Genomic DNA, 22,137 nt, shown 5'->3' with positions numbered 1-22,137 from the left:
AGATCCTGCTAAAAACTCTGCTCTCTGTTTGGATTTTATGGCCTAAGACCCTTAAACAAAACTATGCAAAAAGAACATATACACTTAGATTAACTGGAACAACAGTTATGACCTTTATGCTTTATGTTCAGGAAAGCGTCTGGGAAGAAGATCTGTGGATAAATAATTAAAGCACATTTTTGAGAGAGTATAATGCTTCTGAAGCACAGGGTACTGCTCCCTGCCTGCATGAAAACATGGTGTGAATTCACATTCCAACAAGGAACGGGGTTACAGAACTTTGTGTATTCTGCATAGCCAGTCCATTTTCTTGAAGCAGTGTGAGGTACTCAGCTTGAAAAAGCAAAAGGATACGTTCCTATCTAGCCAGTACCTGCATTCAAAGCTTTCAAGATTCAAAACAGGTGGATTCAAGAAGGCAGTGTGCCTATGCCTGGGTAGTGTACATTCTAGCAGTTCAGAGATCTCACCACCAGATATTTGGGGCAATATCCTATCTTTCAGTGCCACAAACACACCTGAAGGTAAAACAAAACTATGCTGAAAACCTTGTTCTTTATGAATTATTTTAATGAACCAAATATAAAGTGACATAAACACAGGTGAAGGCAAATAACATGAAACCAGCCCCACCAGCTGTTGACAGAAGGTAAGATGACAAAAGAAAGGTTGAGGATGATTTGAGGGGAAACAATATAGTATCATGAGATACACTCATTCTTGCCAAGAATGTCAACTATGTCATAGTAGCTAAAATTTCATGTCAAGTGCTTAAATAAGGTTTCTGCTTAGTTTCTTAACACAGCAAGTCCACAGAAGAGTAGGGAACAGCCTATCCCTGAATTCGTGGCAACTGGTCCTACAGAGCATATCCCAAATCTCTCCAGATAAAGGAGATGGAGGTGGATAAAAGGAAAGAAAACCAGAGGAAGTGAGGACCCTTTGTTACCCAGCCCGGTCTCAGAAATTCAAAGTGTTTTCCAGACCCATAATCTTTGGCATAGGTTCCTTCCTTAGTGCTTGCGCGAATGCTTTAATCCCATGACTGTGAAGGTCGCAGCAGTCAGTTTCTCATACACTAGAAACATAAGAGCAGCAGTAAGGACTGTCTGCAGCAGCTTTGCTTCCAGGCCTTTGTAGAGTCCCACTAATCCAAAACGCCTGAGAAAAAAAAACACAACAAAAAAAACCCAAGAAAACAAGTGTAAACAGCCCATCAGCACACTACAAAGACTAAATGACAACTCTAAGAATCTTAAATTCGTTCTTGATGTCTTGAGTACCAGCCACATTTAATAATATTTTCAAGTGAGAATTTTGCAGAAATGTTAAGTCTGTTAAGAAACCTGCTGCTTTTCAAGATGAGAGGGGAACAAATTGGTATGCACAGATATCCTTGATATTATCTGTACAGTACAAATGGAGAATTTGTGTTTGAGCACTTATTTTGCTATACATTACAAAAACCAGGTTGAATCAAATGGCAGGTTGGGGGGGAAGAAGCAAAATTCGTATTCAACAATGTTTCCAACATATTAGTAATACTCAAGCCTTCTATGTCACATTATAAAAAAAAATAAACAAGTGGAAAGCTCACCTCACTCTCTGCTGAAGAAGGTAAAGAACATTTCTAAGACTGCCTAGTGTTCGGTTCTCTGGGTTCAGCCTGTGGCGGCCAAACTGGAAGAGAGGAAAAAGGTTTCGATGTGTTATTTCCCCATGGTGCCAGGCAGAGAACCCTCTGCACGTGTAAAATGTGGAGAGTCTCTTAAACCTCAAGATTTTCCAAGTTTAACTTGCTGTCAGCAAAGAACTGAAGCCAAAGCTCACACTACCAAACTGCATACAGCAAGCATCCAAACGGTACGTGCTACAGTAATGTGGTCTGGCTTTAAGAGGGTTTCTAACTGTTAGACATCGCTGTATTTGCTCTGGGGAAAAAATACCACTGACTTTAGTTAAGAGTAAACAAGCACATTTAGGCAGTTCAGAAATTATAAGAAAGTGTCAGGATGACACATGTCCCTGTGCTTTATGTCTTAAGAACTTGGATGGAAACAGCAACAACAGAACATCATTGGAAATCTCCCTTTATTACACAAATCCATTACCAGCAACAAATTCATCTGATATTAATAGATCAATGCTAAGCATTACTGTCAGACTCATACACACCCCCAAAAACCTGCTAATTAGGTTCCAATTTAGAGTGTCAAGTCTTTACCTAAAATACTCCCACATTTCCAAACTATATGAGAATTAGGTGCTTCCTTCTCCTTTCTCTAGCATAGGATTACTCTTGTACCACAAACAATGCTTCATCAAGGGGAAAAAAAACCCCAACCATAATGCTTCCACATCATCAATATATCACAGATTACTGCAGAAGACTTCCCAAGGGGACCAGCATTCTCTACATTAGAGAAACAGAGGACTGAGTTTTAAAGTGAACTTTTTCACCCCAGATTACTAGGAACATTAACAGTCCTGCTATTTCTTCAGTGGCAAATTTAATGTATCCACCATTTACTGACACGTAGGCTAAACAAGTTTCACTGCTAACACAAGCACCGTGTATTTTTAATGACTGAAAGGGAGACAGACATACCAAACAGCAAAGCTGGAAGCTGCTTGCCACTATCAATTACACAGGATAACTGTTTGCTATATGGAAGCAAGAAGAGCACTTTGCCAAGAAGTTGAAAGAAAAGGTGCTGAGACTTCATCACAGAGTTCTCGTAACTTTCAAACAGGAAAGTGTTAAGTTACATAAATTATATCAGATTTGTATTTAGCTTGTGTGTAAATCTGCTAAAACAATTTCAAAACCACACCTATACAAAGTATACTTCATGCAGAATGTTATTTCTGCAAATACTGAACCCTTACTCATAACTTTTTTTTAACATCACAGCAGGAGTGTCAAAAACTTCATCAAATATGAAAGCACTGGCTTTAGATTAGAAAACACATTACACAGCACTGCAAGCACAAACTGGACAGAATGCACTATCAGATGCCTGTTTCTGCTGTTCTCACTGGAAGCATTCAGGTTTTCTAGCTGATCTTTCACTGAGCAAAGGGAAGGAAGTTAGCCCTAGTAACTGCAGAACTAGAGATAGGGTCCTTGTATTCCCCATCACCACAGGGAGAGCATGGGCTGGCATGGGGTAGGAGAATATAGGCCATTTAATTTCACAGAGGGCCACTGTGAGGAGAACCCCACCACCATCAGGACACTCTAGTGGAAAGGCAGCTCATCACTGCTCAGGCAAGGCAGCCTGATGAAGTACAGGGTGAAAGAAGAGGCATCTTTATCCTTGCTTTGCCAAAGGAGCTTCCAAAATGATGGGTTCATTAACGCAGAGAAGAAACAAGCCGTAAGAACAGGGCTGGCATTACACAGAACAAGTCACAGGCAGTTACCCTGAAATGAAGTCACTGCTTACCCGCAGAATCGACTGTACTGTCTGCAGAGGATAAGTGAGGGTGGTGGCAACTGCTTTGGCTATTGCACCGATGACAAAAGCATCCAAAGATGTGAGCTGTTCAACAGATAAAGAACATGTTACTTCCATGTAGTACCAAAACAGCCAGATACCCATGCACATTTAGGGATTTACCAGTACCCACTACAGGGTTACTTAAGCATCTTTAGCATAAAGTTTTCATGAAGCCTCTAGATCTTATAATTTAATAGAGCTATAGGTCGACCCACTTCCTTTCCCACAACTTATGTTTATTTGTGACTTCTACCTGCTCACAAAACCTTTTACATTCCTCACTATAATTAAGTTACTGAAACATAGCAGAGATAAACCCGTACAACTAGAGAATTAAAAGCACCAAGAGTAGGCAAAAGGGAAGTAGCATTTAAACACACCATCAGTTGATAAGCATTTCAGCTTTTGCAATATTTAAACACCACACACTTGTGAAAGGGTGACAGTGGAATGACTCCTTGAACATCATTCTGTAATCCTGAGATAAAATCACTCTGCTGTCACACAGAACTTCAGTCTTGATGACAGAAGGTAAAACTCTCACCCCCTGTTAGTCAAGAATACCTGTTGGAAGCATACCCTCACCTCCAAAGCCCACAGTGTTCCATGATGCACCAAAACCATTGTTATAAGCTAATTACAGCTGATTACAGCTCATCTCAGTGTAACGGTATGAATGAATACAGGTGCCCATACAAAACATGCTCCAAATTTGCAGAACATGTTGATTCCAATCAGAAATAGGCACACACATGCACTAAAGTCAATCTGATATGCTGAAGACAGTGAGGAAAATAGGAAGAAAAATGTTGCCCAAAATAAAAACATCGATGGAAAGATCATTGCTAGGAGGGGAAAAATTAAAAAAAGTATTTTCCATCTCCACTGATCATGGACAAAACATGAGGTGTTTTAAGGCAGAACTAAGTAATTTAACAAGAAACACAAGGAATGTCTTCCCTGGTGACATGAAAGATTCACATCTTACTTCATGATCATCGATCTTTTTTAGAAGAAACAATAGCTAAAAAAAACCCTCAAAATACAAGAACTAACACCAAACCTGCATTTCTGAATTTGCTTGAGTAACATGTAAAAACCTGTCTTATAACAGCAACTGTCCATCACGTGGCCTTAACACACACTCACTTGCAGCTGCTTTTTCAACAGCTTCCGTTTAAAGCCTTCATAGAACATGAACTGTATGGCAGGATTGAAGACCAGCAGCAGAGAGGGGAAAGTACCATTCCATAAAGCTAGAACTCCTTCATCTCGGATTATCTGATGAAAGGCATCTGAAAAGAAAGGTGAAGAAACAAACAAACTTAGAGTTTTGAGTACAAAATTTGGCCTGTAGAAGACAGGCTTTAAGTTTTTAACTTAAACTTTTCTCCATATTCAAAGTGTATAAAAATTCACTCCAGTCTTTTACGTTACTTTTTTTCATCTTCCACTCTAACCTGGAAGTTCACAGGAAAACAGTGGCAAAAGAGGTTCTTACTCACACCACAACTAAGGTAAACAAAGCTTATCACCTGCACAGACACCCCACTCTCTTCAGTACAAGCTCAGCATCAACCTTAAGGTCTCAATCTTGTTCAACAATCCTTATATATTTATTTATTTAAAAGGAGGAAGACAGCCTGAATGTGTGGGTGAAAGAGATTAAGGTGAGTGACATTTAATTTGCAGATTCTGTCCAAACTCAACCACTCACTAGACTCACTGCTACTGCAGCATCTGTATGATAAGATACCTCCCTTTGCAAAAGGTATTTCAGTTACAGATGTGCATACTACAACCTCTTAATTACTATCAGAAATGGCCAAGTTCAGTTTTCTGTAAAACTCAGTGACTGTAAAGTGACAGGGAAGCACAGAGATTCCAAGGTGAAGTCCATTACCTGAACAAAGTCTTTGACATATTTCATTTAACAAACTTCTCTTTGGTTGAAGAAAACGACAGGTGCTTACCTATTATGCCTTTATAATTGGTTGGTACAATGTCTTCATTTCTAAATTTTGCTCCCTGCAGCTTCAGACGTGTGTTGACTACCCAGAGAGGAGTGGTCAGCAGGACATTCACTACACCTAATACAAAACGCAGCAAAAAGAAAATCAGCCAGAACTGGAAGATTTCAATCTTTTCTTATTGTCTTTTAACCTCACTTCACATGCTGCTTACATCACTAGTATGAAGAGGGGGAAAAACTAACATAGCAGAACAGCAAAAATAAACTGGTAATTTGTAATAAGCTACTGCAGGCATCTCCCCCTCCCCAGCTCCACCACGAATTAGTAGTCAGCTGATGGCAGGCAGTGGGAATGTATTTCTGCTACTCCTCCCCAAAACCAAAACAATAAACACAAAAAAACCCCACCCAAAAGAACCCTAAACACATAAAAACAAACAAAAAAAGCCCCAACAACCACAACAAAACTTCAAACCACACCAAGTATGAACAGGATGAAGCAATCAAAGTGTGAACTCGTTACTCTGCTGCATACTACAGCACACTGGAGCACGAGGTACTCTACTTTTCATGCCCTACTTCACTCCATGATGACTTGCCGCCTGTCCACTTTCAGAAAGAAACAGAGTGAGGTAAGATTAGAAGGATTATTTTATGAGGAGGAATCAAGACAGATTAATGGATGCAGCTTGATCACCAGAACAGAGCTTGCACACTGCCAAAAGGAGGAGAATCTTTAGTTTCTAGAGCCACTAGGCATGCTAGATGTGGAAAACAGATTTCTACAGCAAATATTTTAAGTGAGGCTTAGAAGGGGCAAGAGATTACACACAATAACAAACCCCAATAGCAATGTTTACAAGTTCAGTATCAGAGAGTAGGGTGGGGGAGGAGAAATGGACAAACACGCTTAAGGCTGTGCAACAAAGAGGTATTGCAACGTAAACTAACAGGGGAAAGATTAAGTGACATTACTCCTGCAATCACCAGGTACAGGTCTTTCCTTTTCAGTAATGACACAGGCAATAACTTTGGAGTAACTATGTAAAAACAAGCTTCTGATCTGTGTACTATTTCTCCACCCAGAAATTAGCAATTGCTCCTACACTGGTTACTTTGGTAGGAGCCTGAGCAGGTGAATTATTCCACTGTACTGAGATGGACACAGCGTATCACTATAGAGAACAGAACCTGCTAAAGGTGAAACTTCACTATCTACATTACTCCTTTGTGTTCTTTTTATTTTCCTTTAAGAGGGTTCAGAAAAGCAGACTATAAACATAGCTATATTTCAGTATCCTTCCTGAGGACTACAATCAGCTCAAAGTTTTAGGCAAAAATCAAGCACTAGAAAAGGTAAGCCACATTAATTTCTCTTAACAAAGTCAATGTGATTATATTGATGGAGCCACATGTTAGAGCACCTGTAGTTTTTAACCCAGACACAGTTAAAGGAGAAGACAAAGCTTTTTCAGACTGGAAAGGTAATTTTTTAATCTACTTTTCTAATCTGTATTTTCTAATCAGAAGGAGGAAGGAACATTGAGAAGAGAGAACTAATAAATACCTCAAGTGCAATTTTTCAATTTACACCAGGTATTAATCTAGTAGAAGGATATAAACTGCAGACACCGAGGAAGTCATTTAACCGACAGCTATGACCCTAATTCCTGTACTCTTTGTTCCAGAATATAATTACAAGAAAGTTTCCCCAGTGATAAAGCCAACTTAAACTCTCCCCTTACTTTCCCCCAAGTAAGCAGCTCCTTATTGTGCCTACAGACTAAAAGTACAAGAAGCTAGCATAAAGTAAACAAACACCTCCCCCACCCCCAATAATCACAGGTCATTTTTAGCAGGATTTTTGAAGTCAGCTTGTTTCAGAGCAGTTGCACGAGCATAGTACAGGCAAACAGTAGTGATTTTTCATTTTGAATTTGCTAGACAAGCCAACATTGCCATCATCCCATCAAAGAAACCACTGTAGCATAAGAAAGAGGGATGAAAAAAGAACATAAAGATCTTACTGTACTTGCACTTATCTAGGGACTGACTACCCCTTTCAGATGGCAACCCAAACCCTTACATTAAGAGCTCTTATTTATTCTAATTAAAAAAAAAAATAATTCAGAGTTGGTATCTGTCTTTTCCTGGCGGGGGGAAATCAACAAATTATCACCTCTTCCTGCCACTTGTCTTCATCATGATGCTTACATAGGATGGCGAACAACATACCAGGCACAAATAAATACTACACTTCAACAGTGCTGTGCTCTGTGCCAGCATTTCCAACAGGAACAGGTCACGCACACAGTTACGATGTGGGGAGAGCACAGAAGAACCAAAGGGATCTGGACAACAGCAGCTCTGCTCACAGTGGGATGTGTGAGCACACAGCGTGACCTCCGGAGCACTTCATGAGAAAGACACTAGATATGCTAAAAATATGTTTTTGATTAAATGGAGATTTAATTATTACCTGCAACAACTCCAAGAACCAAGTCTTTTCCAGTGGTCGAATGCTGACCTTTGACCCAGAGAGCTTTAAGACTATTAAATGTATAAAAATAAACGAAATTGGAACAGCAGAGGCTGGAGATAACAGGAAACCATCCTCGATATGGTGCCAACCTAATGGAGAGGAAAAAGTCATGGTAAGGGACCAGCAAAATATATGTGTGACCTGGTTGATTTTACAAGCTGGTGGAAGGTCCCAGAGAAACAACGCTGTATGCTACACACAGTAGTAGCTAGATGCATCTTTAAATACCAACTAGATGTGTGCTTATAATAATGATAAATAATTATACCATACTAAATTCCTGACTGTACCATAAAAAATTAAGCACTTACAGTAACCAGGAATAATTCCATTGAAAAGGAGCTGCAGAGGTACAATATATTTACAGAGAGAAGCTTGGGGTTTGCTCACTCCAAAAGTGAGTATTAAGACCATATTTGTTCTCTACCAACAGCCAGCAATGAACTACAAACATCCAGGGGATGAATATATGTTTGAAGGAGGTATGTTAACATGCAGACTGATAGAACCAGTTTAAGCCATATACTAAAACAAAGGCATGAGGGTAATTCCCATCTTTGTTGAGAGACAGAGATGTCAGTCTAATACAAAACACAATGCTGCAGTAAAGAGAAGCTCATCTCCAGGGAAACAAAGGAATACTTTAACATAGCTAGGGAAAAAAAAACATTAAGACAACTATTCTTTCCACTATAAAAGAATAACCCCCCCAAAAAAAACTAGAGTAATGAAGAAAAGTGTCTGCCTGGATTTTCACCTAAAAAGAGAAAAGAGATGGAAAACTAGTTACTGAAATTAATATACTCCACCACGTTGAGACTTCCAAAGAATGCAACCTGCGGCATGAGATATGCAGGTGGAGGAATTTCTAATAAATGCCTTGCAGTAAAATCTGCTACAAATCACTCAGGTAAGTGATAAAGAAACATTACCTATTTAAATTTAACTAGCTTAATTACAGGCAGAAAACCTAATACCTCCTTATGATTCACAGCTACCTTATTTTTCAGGTGTTGTGAATAATAATGATTGTTTGTTTATCTGTTTATCATGTAAATCAAACTTGGTTTAATAATGATTTCATAATAGCTGACTAACAAGGCTTCCTTCTCTGACAGGCCTGATGAGCCAGTAGAACAGGGACACCTCAACAACTGCCCTACATCCCCAGCACATTCTACCATACATCCTTCTCTGAAGCTGCACAGGCCAGGTAGAGAACTGGTATCCTGTTAAGTGCGTAAGAAATCTCCTCAATGACAATCTTAAGACACATACAGAATGTAAGGATCCCCAAAGAGACCATAAAAGATGCTCCCTTTACCAGCCTTACATCGGACTGCTCTTAAGATGCAAGTGCTAGGTTTTCATCCCAAATGCCACAAGAGCTTTTGCTTCCCACATAGCTGGAAACACACCACGATATTAGGACTGTTTCTGAAGTTACAGGCTTAGCTAACAATACAGTTAGTTGGGAGCAGAATTAAAACAATTTTTGCATCCTCTGTCTCTTCCGTGTTGTGGCCCTTCTGCAGACCATGTACTCTAATTGAGATGTACTGAAAGTCATCATCAGAAATCCTTTAAAGAAACATCTTGCCATGTAAAACATGAAACAATTATAAAACACATGGATTTCTTTTAATGACTTTAGTTGTTAGTGCTAGGATCCATAATTTCCACACAAATCCTTTTGCACACAAATAGAACCTAAGTTTGTGTTCCAAACTGCAACCCTGAGAACAACTCAGTGACCACCTTTCACAGCACCTAGAAACGGCTGGAAGCACAGGGAGGAAAGGAGATCTGTTTGGTAAACTTCTACAGAAAGTCTGTTAGCAAAACCTTTTTGCTTTAAGTTACATCTAGATGAGAAAAGCAGTCTCACAGAAGTGTAACATGAGACAAAACTCTACAAACTAATGTGAACAAGATTCCAAGATCTTACCTCATAAATCTAGGATTTGTTCTGGGGTTTTCTGTTGGTTTTTCGAGGTTTGGTTAGTGGGCTTGGTTTTTTTTTCTTGGGTTGGTTTGTTCCAGACACATCTCTAAAACTAGTATAATTGCTTAGCCAGGCCTTGCCAATACCTTTGGAAGGAACTATGCATACCTCTTGCCAGAATTACTGATTTTACTGTTTCACAGAAAAAGTAGGATGACCACTTTTGCAGTCTCTCCATTTCAGGTAACCTCTTAATTTTTCTTTTTTTACTTTTCTTTTGTTTTTTAATTGGCATGTACTCTACAACTACATGTAACAAATGTAATATAGAAACGTGAACAAAAGGGATTACTGACAGAATGAGAAGTCCTTGTGCATACAACTGCCAACAGCTCAAGTTCAAAGATGGCAAAACATTTTTGGCCAAGTTAAATTTTTGTCAACTTTAATGTCTGGGGAACTCTGGTCTACAAAGAGTGCCAGGGATTCACTCTGGAAAATATCTGTAACAAGGACACGCATACAACTGCTTTTCCTAGCCAACTCAGCTCAGACTGTGGCAAAAAACCAGCACAGCTGAAAGTTAACCGCTTCTAGAGAAACCTTCAGTCTCACCAGCATAAAGTCACTACTTACTTGTTTACTTCCACATGCTTAGGAGAAAAAAATTCCAACTGGGAAACATGTCTTAATTCTCCTGCTGAAAGTGGCTCAGCTGCCCAAGAGTTTCATTTTGGTTATGAGAATTGGACACACCCAGGAATCCAGAGGGACGGAGCTGGTTTATCAGGTACATTCAGGCACAAACCTGCACTTCTGAGGAGGCACAGCTGCCTCCCCAACAGAGGCACAGTTACACCACTCAACAGCTCCATTGCGTAAGATGCTCAAGAAAGTGAATTCGAATTAGCTCAAGATGAGCACACAAGATTATGTAAGTCATATCACACTTACATGAAAACATTGTAAATCAAAGTTAAAGTCTGTCCACATTGGCTAACTAATCACCTCAGGCAGAATCACCAAGTTTTAGAGCTTGCCTACATGAAGACAAGAGGAAAGTTAGTATCTACTCACAGGCCTTCTTCTTTGATTATTTCCAACAGGACTGCTGGTGTGGTCTTAGACTTCCGCTTCTCATCAACTGGAAAACAGAAGAATCAAACTTTTTGACTGTTCTGATTTTTAGCACTCAGTTTCAACTCTCTAACCTTCCTTACTGTAAACAAACCCCCAGAAGAACAAGTTTTTTCCTCCTCAAAGGACAGGCAGGCATTGCTTGCTTCTGCAGCAACTCCAGAAAGCATCTCCTTATTTTCATTTGCTAGGTAAAGCTACTTCATTTTTTCATTCTTCCACAACTAGCAGGTTCTGTTGGGCACCAGAGTATCTGCAGTTACCAATTCCTAACCTGATAGTTGCAACGTGAACTGAAGGCAGGTTCACCTAAGATAAGAGTCTAGAGTTGGTCCTGCCTAACTGCTCTCAAAATTGCGCCTTGGACTCCAGACCAGCTCCACCAGCAGAGCAATCTCTTACAGTTAATGCACACAGAGCTAAGCCTTATCAAACCACTGTCTCTTCCTGCGCTGACAGCTGCTCCACAGCAATATGGCACCAGTTTCTAAACCACGTATTTCTGATGACCTGGCTGATGATCTCCCTCTAGTTCTTAACATGCAGTCACAGTGCTAAAATCTTTGGTGATTCTGTGACTTCTGACTGGGAGACAGAGCAGCAGAACAAAGTTTATACCCAGACTGCATTCTTCTAAGTGTCGGACATTCCTACCCCCAGCTCTGACCCTGACTTTTCCCTATAAACCATTCTCAGGAATAACTCCAGACCAGTTTTCCACAATACTTCCCCTGCTTTTTGAAGTGTTCTGAGCAGCCAAAAGCAGCAACACACAAACACAACCCAGTGTAATTTCACATCTTTATTTTTCTTCTTGGTCCTAGATAACCATTTAAAAGCCGTGTCAGGCCACACATCTCACAGCCTTTACAGCCAATTAAGAGGTTGCCCAATACATTCAAAAGGAAGAGGTACCTTCAGGTGGAAGAACTGTGTTAGTGATTAAATGGTGCTAGTGTTACGCAAGTTAAGATTCCTGTTCATGCAAGACAGGTCCCCCTGTGACCACCCTTACAAGTGCCCAATCCAAGAGGAACAGAAACACCACTGTACAAAGAAACTAGATTTTCACACTTACCCTGAAGTCTAAGCCTAGCTGTATCCAAAGGAAAAAACACAGTCATTGCAGTCATACTGCCCTGAAAAACAAAATAAACTGGCTATATGTGGTATCAGGTCCTTGCACAGTGCCTGACAGACTCTTTGCAGCCCTTCACTTATCACCCAAGAGAAGAGCATTGAATTAATTTGAAAAGGGGATAAACTCCATACATTGCAATACCTTTCTGAAGTGCTTTTTGGTCCCCACTTACAAATCAAGGTGGGTTTTTTCCCATGTATTAGATCAAACTAAAATTAAAACCAGAAATTCAGCTTTCAATGGTTAAAAAAAAAAAAAGGAAGAATATTACACAAGGAACCATTGTATTACAATAACTACATTCTGACTTTAAAAAACTTCTGTTCATTTAAAAACCCAACAGTACAAGTTTCTCAGGACTTTATCTAGCATTGTACTAAATTCAATTTAGACAATGAAGATCTGCCTACCAAGACACCCTCTGTGCCATGAATTACATACGATGAATTAAATCAGGACTTAGATGTCATAAGATTCAATTCCTGTGAATCCAAATTTCTGAGATCAGACCTTGAAAGCCTCCAAATGAAACAAAAGTAAACAGCCACTCTCCTCTACAACAGGGTTAAAGGTGTTTGCAAATACAGTATTTATCTCCCCTCTCTGCCCGGCCACCATTCAGCTTCTTGGAAGTGATATCTAACTCACTGCAGCTTTTGGAAGGGGTATCTAGCTCAAAAAGACCCTGGACTGGTGTAAACCCATTAACACTCTACAGTAGTATTAAAGGCATTAAGTGGTTGCTAAAGCTGTGGCACTCTTCAGTTAGGAGGCACATCAGGTGTTGAGATGGCGAGTTACTGAGGTCACACAAGCGCTGCGCTCAAAGCACACACACGGCCTGACCAGAACTTTTCTAGAGCGATGCCGTGCCATGCACTCAAGCAAGCTGTGCTTCTGGAAACAGTCTGGCTGCTGAGCAGGTTGCTTGGACCTCTTTCTACATGTAGCAACAGAAGATTGTTTTTGAGGTGGTGTTTCCTCACTAAGGTCAAAGTCTTGCTGTGACTTAAGTCCCTCCAGTTTTCACAACACCGGGGAGAAGGTGAAAGAAAACACTTGACCATAGTTACTCAGTTATTTTAACCTGTTTAGTTTAGGATCTAGCTGAAAGGGTTGGTTCTGCTCTCCCATGTACTCTTCCTGTATCTGGATTAATTAATGAATTCATCTGACTAAGAATTTACAAGAATAAAAAAGTTTGTTAGAAATCCAGCATCTGCACAAAAAAAGAGAAAGCACCAGAAAGCTAGAGCTCAACAGAGCATGATGAGATAACTCAGCTGATCAAACACATTACTGCCAATAAATGGTAATTTGTACCCTTTCCATCCTTTTGCTAAATTGAAGGAAACAAACTCAGAAAGCTGCATTTCTCCTGGGTTTATAAACAGAACAATTCAACTGCATGGCAAGGAGACTGACAGCAGCACATAGAGAGGATTTCACAGCTACAAGAAGAGGGATGAGCTGGTCCAGCCCCTTCCCCAACAACAAACACCCCTGAGGTGGGCTCAGATGCCTTACTGATTCAGACCTTAGACCAGCAGGGACAGTAACCAGCACTACTGAATGTGGAACACACACTGGAATGTGAGGCCCTGCACTGCTGAAAGGGTGAGGTGGCACCGCCTGCCTTCCCACCACCTCCCCCTCCAAGCTGAATCCCAGCAGTTTACCAAGTGAACCTATCACTGCACAATCACTAGGACATGCACAAACTCGCTTAAGGAATCCCAGCTCTTGGGCTGACTATATTTGCATCCCTCTGTCCTGGTGGCATAACTTCTTGGGCACCTGCACAAGGATGCAGAGGAGGAAACTAAGCCTGCTGGAAAAGTCATTTTTTTCCACTTTCTCAGTCAGTTCTGTTCCCTGACCAGCCGCAGCGCCACAGAAACAGCTGTGCTGCAGGCCAGGGATGCAGTAAGCGGCCAGAACAAATGGCCTGAGGTGACTGTTGCCAAGAAGTATGCAGGACTGCAGCCTAAAGTTTGGTTTTAATAATAATAATAATATATTTTAAATTTTTAAAAACGCCAGCCAACACTCAGGCTCAAAAGTAGCTTGACAGATGCCAAAATGCCCTTATAAAATTCTCATTCCTACAGCTTTTGGAACAGGAGCTTTATAGCTATACACAGAGATAAAGAATACTTCCATAATTCAATAAAGTTCAGAGGGAATCAAGCACTTTATTTTTTTGCCGCTCACAAAGCGGCTCAATTATCTTCTGTTTGACTAGGTAGCCTACCAGACAGGTGAACTTTCACCAGATCTGAACACTAACAGAAGTGATTCTGTTGTGATCTGACCTGTTCTTCTGACTCCCTCCCTCAGCGCAGTTCTGCAGGTTGATTTTACTTTTCTTAAATTCTTGCATCGCATCTGCAGATCAGCACATTTTATAATAGCTTAAATAAATTGTGAGAGAATATCACAACAGTTAGTACCCACAGCAAAAATCTGGCCAAAATTCCTAACACCACCACCACAAAAAGTTTCCAGAATAAGAAAAAGTGATTGCTCCAGAACTTTAAATTGTACATGAATATTAAGTGACGGCAAGTGACCGTCACAAGGTTACAGAAACCCAATAGCTCCAAAAAGCTTTGCCTTCCTTCACAGCAACATTACTACTGAGATATAAGCATCTTCAAATATAATAGGGAATTTCCATTAATTAACAGAATCACTGGGTTGAAAAAGACCTTTGAGATCAAGACCAAACATACCTGTCCTCTACTAAACCATATCTCTAAGCAAGGAACCCGAGATATTTTATTACACATATAAAGTTTATGGCTGGATTTGTAAGTTCAGTTCATATCACAAACTTCTTTCGGGACCACAGCCTGATTATAGTGACCTGTAGGTAAGAGTGAGAAGGTAACAGTGACAGCCAGACAGCACTACCAATCTCTATACAAGCCAGCACAGGGAGAACAAGCAGTATTTCAGTAATGGAGATCATTTGAGAAAGGTCTGTTTCTTGGAAGTGGAAACAAAATCTTCATTGCTTTTGATGCTTAAATAAGCAGATTTAAGATACTTTAAAGAGCAGACAATAATCCCATGTTTATTTACAATAAAGTCAAAACAATCTTGAGAGCCTTTTCCTTTCAGAATCGGCCTTTATTGTTCGATAACATTTAGTGCCTTTCATCTCTACAAGACATTGTGTGTTATTTTAAGGACTCAAATTGGAACAGGAAGTTTTCCCAGAACAGTACATCAGCAACTGCTAAAATACATATTTAAGCATTCTTGCCATTCTGGAAAAAAAACCCCAAGAGTAAAGCTGCATCAATTTGCTTGAAATCCATCAATATGACTGGCCCAACACGCTATGCTGTGCTACAATTGTTAAGCTGTTGGAAGTACAAGACTGATTTGCTGTTTAGCATTCACTCAAGGGCTGGGCATCCTAGGAAGCCTACAAAAAACTGAACGCTGCTGCTTGGCTGGACTCGATGATCTTATGGGTGTCTTGCAACCCAGGTGACTCTATGATTCTTGATTTAAAATTAAATCCAACAGCCCATACAAGCCTCCTCCAACGGCACCGCACTTTTCTCCTGTTTGGATTAACAACTCACCCCTCACACGCCATTAAGAGGAGTGCAGAACGTGGGCGCTTAGTACAGCCCTTTTTACACAGCTGAAGTGCTGTCCCTCTACCTTAACCGCTGCGAGGCTTAAATTTCCACAACTAACCTGACGCCCAACTTCGGATGGCTCCGCGCTCGCCTTCTGAGGCAACCCGCAGCCCCGCCGGGGTCAGAGGACGCTCCAGCTGCCCGGGCCGAGAGCCAGCCTCACGGTTCATCAAGCCCCACATTCAAAGGCAGCGACAAGCAAAGCCAGGGCTCTGCTCGCACGGGGCGGAGCCGAGACCCGGTGCCACGGAGCCCTCACCCCGCATCCTCCCGTGGCCGAGGAGGGCTCGGGGCGCGGCGGCGCACGGCTCAGAGCTCACCCCGGCCCTGCCGGCCCACGCCTGAGGGGCTGCCGGCCCCCGCACCCCACCGAAGCCGCACCTCAGGCGCGGCCCCCGGCGGCCCTCCATTCAAATAAGGGCTTAAGGCGAGCCACGACCTCCTCAGCGCCCCCCGCCAGCCTGGCACGGCTGCTCCACCCGCCCGCCCGCCGTTCCTCGGCACCGGGTCACACGCCGCCCGTCAGACCCCTCCGCCCCGGCCGCGGGTACCGCCGAGGAGACGCCCCCTCCCCCCGCCCGGCGCCGCCCGCAACGGCCCCAGGGCGTGCGCCGGCTCACCACGGCCCCCGACACGGCGTGCACCAGGCTCTCGTAGGAGACGATGGAAGACATCGCCGCCATCCTCGCAGGCTCCGCCGCCGCCAACCGCTCCGGCTGCACCGCAGCGCCGGCGAGACCCGAGCCGCCGGCCGCCTCCCCCACTCGCGCCATAGCGCTCGCCCGCCCTCTCGTCACGTGACGCCTCGCCCCTCCCGCCGCCGCCAGCGGCCCCTCCCGCCGGTTGGCATGGCGCATGCGCCCTGTCGATACCCGGCCGCCAGGTAGAGTTCGGCGGCCGGGGTTGTCGTGAGGGGGTTGGCGGCGGCCGGGCCGTTGGGGCGATCCCGGGGCCTCCGTGGGGCGGCACTGGGGCGGTCACGCAGGCCGCCCGCGAGCGCCTCCGCGAAGGGGGCCGGGACAGCCTGGGAACGCGCCGCGCGGGAAATGTTGGCCCCTGGCTGTCGGAGTCCGCCGCGGGGAGACGCATTAGCCCCTGGGGAGCCGCCTGGGCATGCGCGGCTGGGTGAGCGCGCCAGGTTCGTTCTCTGCGGCCAGGAGGCGTTGCCCGCGCGGCAGCTGAGGGCGGTGGCTGTGGCTTGAAGTGCAGCAGCGGGGAAGGTGCTGGGAGTGCTGGGGAAACCCACTGCTCCTTCCTGTGAGACCACAGAACCGTCACCCGGTCCCTGCCCCGCAGCCAGGCGAGCCCTCTCCTTTGGGGGAGGCACCCCTTCATCAGGTGCGCCCATAGCAGACCGCCTGTCTTTCTTTACACTTCCTGGGGGAACCTCCCGTGGTCTCTGAGGGCAGCAAAGCCTTTCGCCTGAGGAACGTTCTTGCAGCTCTGACATCCCTGTGCTTCGATGTTAGACACCCACACCAGCAACCTCAGAGGCCACAACTGGCAGTTGTCCACGCAAGGTTGATACCACTGGCAGTCCAAAGAGTGGGATTTTTTAAATCTTTTTTTTTTTCTTTTTGTAAGATCCCCTGTAATGGATACACCCTCTTTGAATGAGCAGCACTTTGGTGCAGGTACCACTGACAAGCAGGCCTGACTGACATCAGCCCTGCTGTGCAAACCCTGTGTTAAGCCTCATCTTCTCAGGAACTACGGGGTTTAAGCTATGCCTTACCAGGAGCTAAGAGTACCAGCTTGAGCTGGGGCTAGACAAAACTAAAGCTACCACAGCTGCACAACCACACATACACCAAAAGGGGGGTTAACTATGAATCATTTGCTTTATACTGTAGATCTCTGTAGGCTCCATGAGTGCATTGAGTGTGTCTGTACAGCAGTGGGCTGCACGACGATGGTCTTTCCCTTGAGCAGGAACACCTCTCAAGGCTCAGAGACCACTTACATGGCAGTGTCTGATACCTGTGACAAGGTAAGAGACATGTACCTTCCAGTACCTGAAGGGAGCTTATAAGCAGGAGGGGATTCAACTTTTTAAAAGAGCAGATAATGGCAGGACAAGGGGGAACGGACTAAAGCTAAAGGAGGGAAGGTTTAGATTAGATATTAGGGGGAAGTTTTTTACAGAAAGAGTGGTGAGGTGCTGGAACAGGCTGCCCAGAGAAGTAGTGGATGCCCCGTCCCTGGAGGTGTTCAAGGCCAGGTTGGATGGGGCCCTGGGCAGCCTTGTGTAGATCCAGGCCTGGAGGTTGGTGTCCCTGCCTGTGGCAGGGGGGTTGGAGCTCTAAGATCCTTGGGGTCCCTTCCAACCCAGACCATTCTATGATTCTATGATTCTATGATTCTATGATGTAATGAGGCCTAGCAGCATTTTAATATATATCCAACTATAGCTTAATTATTAGAAGTGTAGTAAGTAGTAGAGTGTTTGGCCACTCTCTGTGTTATTGTTTAAACCATAATTTAAATCATTGTCAAATCACTGTTTAATTACCGTTAATTTATTACTTAATAACCATTCAATTACCATTAATAAAACCCTTTTTGTTAACCCCATAGTGATGACTCCTCTTAACTCACCCACGACACCCCACCCCCACATGCAAAGGCCCAACCCTTAATTTGGAATTAAGGTGTAGAATCTTCAGTGATTATCTCCTTGTCACTAAAGCAGCCAGGAGCAGCTTAGGTTTTACAAAACCAGACAAGAATTACGCAAAGTGACTTTACACAATCAGGTACATGTACTTTTGGAAGGAATGCCTCAAGCAGGACACAAACTTGCTCACGTTACTGCTGTTCTCTGTGATCCCGTCCTTCTTGTGCAGAGGGAAGCTTTCACCAGAGTCAGTTTGTCCTGCATGTTGGGTTTCCATCATAAACGTGCACCCTAAACATTCTATACTACTACTATTCCATTTAGCAATATTTTTAATACAACAACAACGTGCCCTGTTTATATTGCAAAACAGATTAGCTGGTAACACAACTGCAATATTCCAAAACCAACTGAACTTCCTTGCTGGATCATAGAGAACTCGTGAAGCTGTCCAAGAAAAATGATGGAAATGCTACAGGTTAAGATGTGCCAGTATGTTCTGTAGGGGAAAAAAAAATTGCACCTACCTATAAAAACATTTGTGAAGACATGGGTTTAGGTCTTCAAAGAAACACTGCAGATTCAACTGGTCTCCAGGCAAACAGATAGTATGTGCAAGCAGAGCTCACTGAAGGACATAAGGCCCAAGTTGCCTTCTCTTCCTCAAATCCCTCAATTCTACTAGAAACCCTAGAAGTGAACCAAGTTAAGCAACTACACATTCTCTTTATGTGAACTGCATCTTAGTGATTTCTTATTTGCGTAATTTTAATTCTGTAGATTCCTGTACAAGGAGGTAACAGATCATGAGAAACTTGAACCTTGTCAGATTTTCTTAAGCCGCCCTGCAGCTTTGTTTTTGATTCATGACAAAAGAATGAGGACTCTCAGTGGCTCCAGAGGTCAAACTTACTGCCTCTGCATTGTGTCTTACTTTAGCAAATAAAGGATGAACTCTGAACTTAAACCAATTTCACCCCACTCCTCTCCTTGTTCTAATGTTAATTTACAAAAGAAAATTTAGAAACACGTCTCCGCTTTTTTGCTTAGAAATTCAGTTCATTAGAGTGAAAACATGTTAAGACAGATTTAATTACTGCTTTCAAAAGGACTTTCTGAATCTGCTGAAGAACTTACTTTTCAGGAGAGGTTGATAAACTGGATCATACTCCCAGCACATAATGGATTAAAGCAACTGGAGATTACAAATGAGACACGTGTGCTGATGATTTTAATTCATCAAATAGCGCAACGTTTGATCACGTCACCTGGGTGAGATCAGGCTCCAGTGTAAGAGGATGGATGGAAAGATCTGCCTATTCCAGAAGCAAACGCTGTAATCACAAGCATGTTGAGAAGCCCGTTTCTTAAGTACATGAGCACGTGTGCTTTGCCTGTTAGAGAACTGAACAGGTTTTTGGAAACCTGTGGAGTTTTGCCTTCCCACTTCATCTGCATCCAGGGACATCAGAGAAGTTGAAATGCTTTTCAGTTCAAATTACTTGCATTTGCCATTATTAAATGTGATCTCCTATCATGCCACTTGTTCAACAGCCTTACTAGTTCAGACCAAATGTACTTAGCCACCTTTGGTAGTTCTACACAGACAAAACAATTGTCAAACACAGGTTTTGGTCCCTTGATGTTTGGGGTTTTTTGGTTTGGTTTTTGTTCATTTTTTTTCCAGACAAAAAATGAGAGATTATAAAACGGCTTCTGAAATTATTTTTTTCTTGAGCACTTTTCCTTGTTGCAGAGTAACACACAAAAAAGCTTCTTTAGAACAACTGTGTTCGTTTTTCCTTGTAAATTGTTAGCCATAAGCCACCCATTTTGATCCATGATGAAAAATCTGAAATAAGAAAGCACAGGTGGCACTTGGTGCTTTTCCAGATGAGAACTAGACACTGCTGGCTGAGTTTCAGCCTGAATACTCTGTAGTGGGAGGCAGTGCACTTGACAGCAGCTCAACCACTTTGTTCTCAACATAATACCTTGATATTTTTCCATCTAATTCCGAAGACTTCCTAATACCTTGTACTTTCAGCCTATTTTAAAAGGTAATTTCATTAAATGCTGCACTGGTTGTTAGGTGACTGCTCTGGTTTTTCGCTTTGATACTTTGCTTTCTGAAATGCAAAATGCACACTAATTTCCAGAAACTCCTACTCTCCAAAGTGAGAACATTAGGTTTAGGAAACTAAAAGTTTAAATAACGGAATTCCCTTTACTACTACCAGATTTATACCTCACCCCCTTATTATTAACTTTATAATTCACAAATGAGCACCTTGTCTTTCTGAATACCTTTGTTCTATGCAAATTGTGCTCATCATCTGACTGCTTCAGCTGCTGTACTTCAGGAATACATTCCAAGGTAAACTGCTGCCCCCAATCCTGTAATCTTTCACATTTAATTTCTTTACACATAGAACTTGTATTCTTTGTAGCTGCTGAAATATTTGTACATTAAGAAAAATCCTGGGTTTAGTAAATGTGTGCAGCAACAGAGGTGCCAAAGGTTGTAACCCGCTTATTAAACAAAAGGAGCCGTAGCACATTCTGCAAATGTATTTATTGTCAAGATCTCAAGCTTGTCTGAGATGTCCATCTAGAACATATATTTCAGGATCATATTTGTACATCAAAGACAGGTACAGTAATTACACTTGATTAGCAAGATTAGAACTTAGCATCTTGATTTGATTAGTCATCAAGATTCAGATTTATGGGAAAGTCCTTGGTATTTTGATGTAAAGTTCTTTACATCAAGAGGACCTCCAGTCAGTGGGGGTGAAGGAACATTTGTCTCACAAAGAAATCCTGTTTATGAGGACCACACCTGGAGAATATGACTTACCTAAGCCCTGATTTTCAAGGTGATCAACTATTTGTAGCCCAGTCACTTAATTTTTTTTGTTGCTCCATAGCACAGATCCACCAAACACCACCTGAGCTACTTGATTTGTCACATGTTCCTGCTTCCCTTCCTTTGTTCCTGCTTCCCCTATATTTGCATTTGCTTATAGCATGTTACTGACATCCTATGACTTGTTGTGTAGCACTCAGTCTAGCGGTCTCTGCACCCCATTGGAAGTTGCCAATTTTCCTCTATTTCAGCTCTTTGGTAAGCTAGAGTTACTTTTCTACAATGCTGCCCTCACCCTGTTGCATGGAATAAGGTTGAGGCCCACCTGTGCAATGCTGTAATTAAGGTTCACAAGACACCCTTCTCTAGACAAATTACTGCTACTGTTTTCCTCGTGAATCACCCTCCTGCTGAAGGATGCCAATCCCCTCCTGTACCAATACCCTGCAGCCCGTGAAAGGAAAAACCCTCTAGCCTCTACCACTACAACAACCTGCTTGCCCTACAACCCCAAAAGCACTGCAATACCCTCAGCCTAGATGCCCTCTGGGATTATCAAAGAGGCTCCAAACACTTCCAGTCACAAGCATGCCATGCCCCACAGGAAGGCAGATGCAAAAGCTGACCTGGTTCCAACTCACCCTGGCTAGGACCACAACCTCCCATCCCTTTGGGTGAAGGAATCTGCTCAGACAGCAGTTGCTACGAGTGCTTGTAACAGTGTAGGTTGCTCTTACATCTCACAGAAGAGT

At 42.6% G+C, this 22,137-nt stretch overlaps 1 protein-coding gene across 2 annotated transcripts; it reads right to left on the bottom strand.

Annotated features, from left to right (window-relative positions):
* Positions 1-448: 448 nt before the first annotated feature.
* Positions 449-16,588, bottom strand: SLC25A17 (solute carrier family 25 member 17; the record flags this gene model as incomplete). Of its 2 annotated transcripts, XM_084273671.1 has the most annotated exons (9): positions 449-1,161; positions 1,598-1,680; positions 3,450-3,545; positions 4,653-4,798; positions 5,477-5,593; positions 7,955-8,106; positions 11,040-11,106; positions 12,178-12,238; positions 16,520-16,588. In XM_084273671.1, 9 exons carry the CDS (start codon positions 16,580-16,582, stop codon positions 1,014-1,016), a joined length of 933 nt encoding a protein of 310 aa, XP_084129797.1. In that variant the 3' UTR covers positions 449-1,013. The 2 variants fall into 2 exon arrangements, with proteins under 2 accessions (XP_084129797.1, XP_084129798.1); XM_084273672.1 differs by lacking the exons at positions 7,955-8,106; positions 11,040-11,106 and having other exon boundaries at positions 16,520-16,573.
* Positions 16,589-22,137: the final 5,549 nt, after the last annotated feature.

This window comes from Gallinula chloropus, assembly GCF_964237585.1.
Source record: "Gallinula chloropus genome assembly, chromosome: 1".
In the NCBI taxonomy this organism is placed as follows: Eukaryota; Metazoa; Chordata; class Aves; order Gruiformes; family Rallidae; genus Gallinula; species Gallinula chloropus.
The sequence above is the reverse complement of the archived record's forward strand: the minus strand, read 5'-3'. Positions and strand labels throughout refer to the sequence as shown.